The sequence below is a fragment of the Meles meles genome, chromosome 6 (assembly GCF_922984935.1).
Source record: "Meles meles chromosome 6, mMelMel3.1 paternal haplotype, whole genome shotgun sequence".
In the NCBI taxonomy this organism is placed as follows: Eukaryota; Metazoa; Chordata; class Mammalia; order Carnivora; family Mustelidae; genus Meles; species Meles meles.
In genome coordinates, this window is record NC_060071.1 from 55,477,989 (window position 1) to 55,487,659 (window position 9,671).

Genomic DNA, 9,671 nt, shown 5'->3' on the forward strand with positions numbered 1-9,671 from the left:
CTGGGAGAACTTCTGTTGTTGAAGAGTGAGTTTTAGAGCACACAATGAGCAACTGCATTTCCTCGCTTAGGAATCTTTCCTAAGAAGACCTTTAAAGAAGGGCCCTCACATATTACAAGATGAAACAGTCATAAAACCATCCTGAGTTTCTTTTTTTTTTAATTTATTTATTTTTTCAGCGTAACAGTATTCATTGTTTTTGCACAACACCCAATGCTCCATGCAAAACATGCCCTCCCTATTACCCACCACCTGTTCCCCCAACCTCCCACCACCGACCCTTCAAAACCCTCAGGTTGTTTTTCGGAGTCCATAGTCTCTTATGGTTTGCCTCCCCTTCCAATTTTTTTTTTATAAACATATAATGTATTTTTATCCCCAGGGGTACAGGTCTGTGAATCGCCAGGTTTACACACTTCACAGCACTCACGATAGCACATACCCTCCCCAATGTCCATAACCCCCTCCCCCTCTCCCAATCCCACCTCCCCCCAGCAACCCCCAGTTTGTTTTGTGAGATTAAGAGTCATTTATGGTTTGTCTCCCTCCCAATCCCATCTTGTTTCATTTATTCTTCTCCTATCCCCCTAACCCCCCTTGTTGATGGATCATATGCTTAGATTTTTCTCCTATGGACTCATATTGCTAGTCCTGTTTGTCTTGTCTGTCTGTCTTGCCTGCAATTCAATCTATAATATAGCACTTTGTTGCATTATGCAAATCTGGCCTTGTTTTAGTTACACTTCTATGAACAAAAAGAAAAGAATGATATTCTTTTAGCTTGGCCACAATAAAACTGGAATAGTTTTTTGTAAAGTAGCAATACTTCCCCAGAAACAATTCAAAGTCCTCAACCTCTCTGGGAACAACTTATCAAAATCATTCTCCATGCCTAAAACTGAAAAAAGAAAAGGGAAGAGAAAAGAGGCCCTTTAAAAGCATAAACAGCTAGAAAAACACCCTTCTCAAAATCTAGCCCAAAGGGCACCTAGGTTGCTCAGTCAGTTAAGCATCTGACTCTTGTATCAGGTCAGGTCTTGATTTCTAGGATGTGAGTTCAGTCTCTGCATTGGGGTCCATGCCCAGTGTGGAACCTACTTAAAAAAAATCTAGCTCACAATGTCCATAAGGTTATTGGTCAAGGAAAAATACAAATCTTTACTGTACAGTCTTTTGTTTGTGTCTGGTAACATTGCATTATCTACTTCTGGATGATATACTAATGTTAATGATAAAAGAGCCCTATTTAGTTCAAGACAAGCACTTACAAGAATGGGGCATCCTACCATGCAAAGATAGAAACTAATTCAAATGCTTCTCTGGTTCCTATAATCTGGTGTACCCTCTGTTAAATTAAAGCTTTAGTTTGTTGGTTTAATGAAAATGGACATGTCTTTTGGGGTTATAGTTTTTATGAGTCTTGTTTGAGACATTACTCTTTCTCTACTGTTTGCTCTTCCAGATTTAAGACAACTCTCTCCTAAAAGATCTATGACTTACAGAGATTTGATAAAATATGCCTTAGTGAACAAATTCACTTTTTCTCCCTGCCTGAACCCTCCAGAAATCAGAAACTCAGAGTCCGTTTTCCTTCTTTTATGACAATTATAGTTATTTCCATAAGTTCAATAACATCTGTTCTTCTTGTAACAAAACATGATTGGAAACGTTGGTTATTTTATGAAGACTTTGACTAGAATGCCATATTTGGGAGGAGGCATGCATAAACTCACATATGACCAGACAGCTTTAATGAACTAAGGTTGACTTTATAGTGCCAGTGAAGCCCCTTAGAAATATAAGCCTGGAGCAAAAACAATGAATACTGTTACGCTGAAAATAAATAAATAAATAAATAAAAATAAATAAACCTTAAGAAATATAAGCCTGGTATCTTGCTTATGGAGTTCTCAGGAGCCTTACTGGGAGAGTAGAGAATGTTGCATGGTGATAAGTGCAGGAACCTCAGGATATTTGGGGGACTTTGAAAAAAGAGGAAATAATCAAAAGTTACAGGTACTGTAGACAAATCAAATGGCAAATATTTGACTTGGCTTTGGGTCTCAAAAGACTACTAAAAGTTCAATCTGATATTCCTTATGAATAGATCTAGCAAAGCAGGTTTAAAAGAACCTGTGTGGCTGATCACGATTCTTGTTGGGCTTATGTAAGTAGTTAAGCCAAGTTTGTTAAAACTGGATTTATTTTGCAAACATTCTAGTCTCAATCTGGCTAGCTTCTATAAAAATGAGGGTAAATTTATATAGAAAAAATTATATTTGGGGCACCTGGGTGGCTCAGTGGGTTAAAGCCTCTGCCTTTGGCTCAGGTCATGATCCCAGAGTCCTGGGATCGAGCCCCACATTGGGCTCTCTGCTCAGTGGGGAGCCTGTTTCCTCCTCTCTCTCTGCCTGCCTCTCTGCCTACTTGTGATTTCTCTCTGTCAAATAAAAAAAATTATATTTCAATAACACACACTTCTGAATGTTAAATTCTAATTCTGATTGTCTTTACATGTTTGTTCTTTACCTAAACAACTGATTAGATCATAAATTCTCCTGGTTTGTTCGAGTATCTGTCTATGACTCTCCCAACAAAGATTTCCCATTTTCCCCCCATTCTTTTAACTTGAACAAACCTAGGATTCATCTACTAGCTCCAAACACTCCTGCCAGGCCAGAGGCATCAGAGCGACCAGACAAGGGGTCAACCTGTGACCCCAATCATGATATAAATGCAGAAGGACTTTCCAGACTCCAAAAGTATCGTGAATCTATCCTGGTAGGAATAAAAATAGGACTACCTAGACAAAAGAATCTAAACAAGATTCAACAAGTTAATCAGATGCCTCAAGAAGACCCCTCATCTTTTCTTGAACGACTCTATCAAGCACACTATCAATATGCTGGCATTGATCCTGAAGCACCTGAAAACTTGAAAGTAATAAATATGACTTGTATTAGCAAAGTGCCCCAGATATTCAAAGGAAATTACATAGAGATAACTTTTGTGATGGCTACTTGGGCATTGGTAGAGAATGCATTTAAGGTTTCTATTAAATGGGATTAAATCCAGAAAACAGAGGAAAAAACAAAGAAAGATAAATAAGACAGCATACTACTCTACTAGCTTCCATGACCTCAGGAAAATCTCCCCAAGAAACAGTAACATTCAAAAGCAAGGTCCAAGCCCTGTGCCTAGATACTCCAGAATATTTTTGAGGACAGTTTTCTCACTCCCACTCTCCAGGCTATTGCTCTTCACCCCTTATTAGCAGGAAGCAGGGAGAGCAGTCATTATTTCTATTCCCCATGATTGAGGAATTATAAAATAAGAATGGGGATTTGAGGCAGGTGCCAGGTTCCTGGACCTGTTTTGAAAGCATAAGCAGAACTATAGTTGTATTAGTTGTATTATTAACTTGGCTCCATGTTCTGTTTTGTTCCCTAGTTATTGTGGTTTATGCACCTCTTAACGTCATGCACAATCAATCATCAGCTTTGCCATTTTTACTGTTACTCTCTGTTTACTCACTAATTGTAGAAACTCATGAAGGGCTGGACAGTAGTACTTATTTTGACATATCTGATCATACCAGATCCTAATATTGCCACATTGTCCAGAAGAATGCTTACCTCCAGACTGTTTCAAGGACACCACACCAAATTTTCAAGAAACATTACCTTCCTCTCATGTATATAAGCTGTGCCTAGGACCAACAGAGGAAGGCAGCTTTGAGAATGATTCCCTTCCTTCTCCTTGGGCTAACGTCTCATAATAAAGCTTTCTTTGCTTCAAAACCAGTGTCTCAGAATTTGGCTTACAGTACATGGAGAGCAAGGACAAGTTTAAGTTTGGTAAAGACTATACCTCTATTTAGACTTTACAGACGGAAATATAAACCATTTACTGTTTTGTGTTTACCTTTTTTTCAATCAACACTATTTGTATATTTCATCCTCTTTATTATATATAGTCATTTTTAAAACCGAAATTCCTTTGAGTGACTCTTAGAGTTGAAAGTTTCTATATCACTTTTCTTTGACTCAAGTACATGAGAGCAATAAATTAGCCTTTGCATTATTTGTCTGCGGAGTCAGTTTCCCAGCCCTCAGTTATAGTTTAAAAAATTTCTGGATTTGGAGAAGAGGTAATTTACAAATGGGTTTCCAGAATTTGGTTAATACTGTTAGAGGTAGCACAGAATTATAAAGACATGCATGGCTTCTAAAAACAGACTAGTTGGAATCTGTTCCTTTCCCTTCTAGCTGTGGAACGTTAAGCAAGTTATCAAAGCCTTCTGCTTCCATTCCCTCATTTAGAGAATGGGGATGGAAGTAGCACCTCACTTTTAAGACTGAGAAACTCAAAGACTTCCCTAGACAGCCTAATTATTAACTTAATTAATCTTTCCAATACTATATTTTAGATACAGATGGAAGAATGGCTTTTGGCCACTCTCTTTAGTAGCCTCAAACAAGTCCTACTTTCCTATCTGACCAATTATGATTGAAGTAAAATCATTTGGCAGCATATTCTGAGCAAAGGGTGCAGTCTTCCAAACTGAAATGATGAGAAGATATATTTTTAGTTCCCCTTGAAATTTGGAGGGATCATCCATTCTTTTAGGGACGTTAAAGACTTAGTTTTGTAAATTTATGGCAGGCAATAGATTTAAAAATCATCAACAATGATTTTTAACATACAGTTTATAGACAGAGAGTTTATATGCCTTTTTCAGAACACTCTAACTCCTAATGGTGACTTAATGAGTTGTGACGTCCACTGGAATTCTGGACTTAGCTGATGGGTATTAGCAGATGGGATGCCCTTAAAATAACATTAAAATTAGTCCATGAAAATGGCTATTTTGGGTAATGGTGAGATGGTAATCAGCTCCACTGCCTCTTTGGAAGGTATAGGCTGCATACTGATTGCTTATTGGGGGACTGCAAAGACTCCAGACCATTCTTTTTTTTTTTCACAAATGGAGATTTTTATCACTATAAATTTTTGTCAGCATGAATTCTGTCGTTTGAAAATAACAAAGAAACTTAAAAACATGTGACCTTTTATTTTCCCTTTTTAAAAAATTATTTTATTAACATGTAATGTATTATTTGCTCCAGGGGTACAGGTCTGTGAATCATCAGGCTTACACATTTAACAGCATTCACCATAGCACATACCCTTCCCAATGTCCATAACCCAACCACCCTGTCCCTACCCCCTCCAGCAGCCCTCAGTTTGTTTTGTGAGATTAAGAGTCTCCTATGGTTTGTCTTCCTTGTTTTATTTTTTCCTTCCCTACCCCCCACAACCCTCACCCTGCCTCTCAAATTCCTCATTCTTACAAATCCTTCTTCCTATTCTTGGTTTTTGCTAAAGCTAGAAAGCGAAACATAGGAGACTACGGCCACTAGGTGGCAGGCAAGCTTCTTGTAAACTTTTCCAGTTTTTAACTTAGTTTTAATACCAAACTTTAGATTCCTTTTCTTAGATTTCTTCCACAAATAAAAAAGATTTACCTTTACTCTTTGGAAATGTTCAATATAGCTCCAATTTCATTGGAGCTATATTGTGATTGGTAGTTATCATCCCAAATATGTGTCATTTTTAGAAAAATGTGTAAAATATTCATTATATTGTGTAAGCGTATTAAAGGCAGTAATTCTCCTTACTGGAAAACAGATGTGTCAGCAATTTTATGAGATATATCTATTTTGTTCTTTGGCAACCAGGAAAAAATTCAGAGACAGTATTAAGTCCTAGACATGTGATAAGCTAAAATATGAAGTAAAATGTCGAAAAATAATAGGAGAACATAAGATTATCATAGTTGAAACATTATATGCTAAGTCCAAGAAAATCAGAGAAAAATTTCAATGACTTAGTGTTTAGTCAGTGGCTAATTTCAAAGAAATATACTCTACCTTTCCTTTATTCCAGAAATAGCAAAAAACAAACAAACAAAAACCCAAACAAAACAAAACCACACACAACTAAAAAAATGAACTCAAAAACTTAAAAAAAATAAAAAATTTGTAAGTTTAAGGTAGTTTCTGTATATAATGAAGAAAGTTATAAAATGTTACTGGGGGACACAAAAGGTCTATATTAAGTTCAGAATATAAACTATGTTCTAGGATTGAAAAGACCAATACTATTAATATTTCTCTGTAAATCAATATATAAGATTAATGAAATTATAATTACTTAGTATTCATATCATTTGATAAAATCATTCCAACTAATATCAATGAATAACTGAACTGGTTTCAAAATAGTCTGAGGAAGAATAGCAATGAGGGCACTTATATAACAGATATTAAAATGTACAATAGATTTTTAATAATTAAAACAACTTGCTATTAAATGCATCCCAAAGGCATCATGCTGACTGAAAAAAAAATGCTCAAAATGCTACTCACTATATGATTCAACTTATATGACAGTTATTAAAAGGCAAACCAGGGTCAAAAAACAAAAACAAAAACAAAAAACCAGATCACTTTTATCAGAGCTGGAACACAAATCAGAAGAGTGGACCACAAAGGGGCAGAGGGAAATTTGAGGTTTGATGAAATTCTCCTATATTCTCATTGTTATGGTTACATGACTATGCATTTGTCAAGATTCACAGCATTGTACACTAAAGAGAATGATTTTTCTATCTGTAAACTGTATTTTAAAAAATGAAAAAGAAAGTTTGATTCTGGTACTAAGAATTGAATATAGACTTTTCAGGAGTACCAGTCATCCCTTCTTCCCTATAGGCTCAGAGTCAATTTATCGGTGAACTCAAAAAAATAAAAGGCAGAGACAAATATTGGTGTTATTACTGATAAAGTTGTACTGGACTTGCAACCACATAATATAGTACTATCCATGACACAACATGATTGCAAATTTAGTGCACTCTCCCCATCAATGGGTGTAAACTTTCTGAAATCAAGGATGTATCTTCTGGCTCATTGTAGGCTCACAAAGTATGTGAAGCATGGTTGGAGGCACATATCTGGGGCAACTAAATAACTAAAATTAATACACATTAACTAGGGATTACCTACTAAATGTATTCTTTCAGCACCAGTTAATTAGACACTCAGCTAAATGGCCTATGTGAGAAGTCATCTGTGTACATTTTCTACTGATATATTCCCAGTAACAGCTACAATTATAATAGCAGCAGTAACAACTACAAGCATAATAGAAATAGTAATAATAATTGTAAAAATTAAAAACATGCCAAAATTGGGGTGCCTGAGTGGCTCAGTGGGTTAAAGCTTCTGCCTTCAGCTCAGGTCACAATCCCAGGGTCCTGGGATCAAGCTCCACATCGGGCTTTCTGCTCTGTGGGGAGCCTGCTTCCTCCTATCTCTCTGCCTGCCTCTCTGCTTACTTGTGATCTCTGTCTCTCAAATAAATTAACAAAATCTTAAAAAAAAACCATGCCAAAATAATAAAAGAAACATATAAAGAAATTTCTGTAGATAATTAAGTAGATAAAGAGAATTTATTCATTTTTTTCAAATTTGTATGGGAAGAAGCAGTGAAGAGAGGATTTAAATGCATGTCTTCCAGACTCTACATGTCATGTGTTTAATTACTGACAGTGACAAAAAAAGGGATTTGCTCTTTAACAGTTACACCTACTGGTTCCTTTTACAGAACATGAAATAGCTTCAAAGTTCATTCCTTAAAATGTCCACACAAGAAATTATTTCTTCGGAAGCATCATCTACAAAGTGTGTTTCGCATTTATATGTCGACTCCTTATCTTCTTTATGGCTGCCTTTACTTCTTGATTCCTTAAGGTATAAATAATAGGATTTAAGAGAGGTGTGAAAATTGTATAAAACACAGAGAGAATTTTATCGACAGAGTATCTGCTGAAGGGCCACACATAGATAAAGACACAAGGGGCAAAGAAGAGAGTCACAACTGTGATGTGTGCTGACAGAGTGGAGAAGGCCTTGGATGAACCACCAGCAGCACGGTGCCTGACTGAGTATATGATGATCCCATAGGAGACAAGCAAGAGGAGAAAGCAGACCAGGGACAGGAGGCCACTATCAGCAACAACCAGTAGTTGTAGCAGGTAGGTGTCCTTGCAGGCAAGTTTGATCACAAGGGGAAGGTCACAGAAAAAGCTGTCCACCACATTGGGACCACAGAAGGGCAAATTCAACATGAAAGCCATCTGACTAGATGAATGCACAAATCCAACTGTATAGGAGGATAACAGCAGCCAAACAAGCACTCGTGGGCTCATGATGGTCAGGTAATGGAGGGGTTTGCATATGGCAACGTACCTGTCTATTGCCATGGCTACAAGCAACATCATCTCACTCCCCCCTAAGAGGTGCATGAAGAACATCTGAGAGTAACATCCCCACCAAGAGATGGTCTTCTGTTTTCGGAGGAAATCCACAATCATCTTAGGGGTAGCAAAAGAAGCTAGGATCATATCAATACAAGAGAGATTGATAAGCAGAAAATACATTGGTGTGTGAAGGCGTGAGTCAAATATCACAGTGACCAAGATGAGGAGGTTTCCTAACACAATCCCTGCATAGACCACAGAGAATCCCAAGAAGAATAGAATCTGAAGATTCTGAGATTTAGAAAGTCCCAACAAAATGAACTCAGACACCACTGAATGGTTTGCCCTTTCCATGTTGTCAACTTTATCCCATCATAATCAAAGTGAGTGAGAATTGTGGGCAGAAAAGTTGTGGTTACAGAAAGTATGGTTCATGTTGGTATCCAATTTTGATACTTAAACTGGGTACCTGAACTTAAAGCACCTCCCACTTTTGGGGGGTGATTTTGTTAATCAGTGATTCTGAAATGGCCCAGAGAAGTGTACCAAAAAAGCAAGGAGAATTCAGAATATATATTTCTGAAAGACAAAAATAAAAACAGCACATGAAACTTGGAATCTGAAGACCTCAATACAATGCCTAGCTGAGCTACTCATTGGGGGCAACATAGGACAAGTATCTCCTTTCCAGGGTTAAGTTTTCTTCTCAGTAAAATGAAATAAAAACAATCAGACTACATGATATTCAATGCCTCTTTATTGTATGAAGAGGTATATAAATATGATTATGACGGTGGTGGGTTCTACATTCATACAAAAATACTGAGTTTCTTATCCTGGAAATGATAAATGAGGAAAATACAGCACAGATTTTAAAGACCCATATTTTGAAAGAGATTCTGGTAAAGAACTATTAATTAAACCTTAAATTATGTCTTATTTGTAAGTTTTTGGCTCCTGAGAAATGTATTGTCTCTTTCCTGCTCCCTTCTTGCATGAAACCTTCAGAACTCATGCTAGTATCAGTAATGGCCATTGCACAATTTGTAAGAGTGAAACCATGTAATTATATATATATGCCATACATTATTATATATGTTAACCATGTATAAATTATTCACTCAACATTTAACATCATTCACATCAAATGTCTCTTCTAGGATTTTAAGCAAGAAATGCCATGAATGTAAAAAGTCCACAGCCAAATGGAACTGAATTTATTTCATTTTCAGTTTGTATTGATTCATTCATTCTTTCACTTAATTTGTTGCCATAAAGAGGATTGATGGTTGGCTTGTGCACATATCATTATCACAAGCTTCAAAATGACAAAATGAGGTGGCTT

At 36.6% G+C, this 9,671-nt stretch overlaps 1 protein-coding gene across 1 annotated transcript; it reads right to left on the reverse strand.

The window, feature by feature from the left end:
* Positions 1-3,982: 3,982 nt before the first annotated feature.
* Positions 3,983-8,683, reverse strand: LOC123943556 (olfactory receptor 4K13). The gene is made up of 2 exons (XM_046007837.1): positions 7,762-8,683; positions 3,983-4,050 (listed from the first exon to the last, which is right to left on the reverse strand). Exons 1-2 carry the CDS (start codon positions 8,678-8,680, stop codon positions 3,983-3,985), a joined length of 987 nt encoding a protein of 328 aa, XP_045863793.1. The 5' UTR covers positions 8,681-8,683.
* Positions 8,684-9,671: the final 988 nt, after the last annotated feature.

Bases quoted from the DNA above. Each gene is read 5' to 3' on its own strand.
- LOC123943556 (XM_046007837.1), bottom strand. From the start codon at position 8,680: ATGGAAAGGGCAAACCATTCAGTGGTGTCTGAGTTCATTTTGTTGGGA. The intron at 4,051-7,761 runs ATGCGAAACACA...GCTCTCATGTAC, and splicing joins GATAAGGAGTCGACATATAA to TTGAGTCAAAGAAAAGTGAT.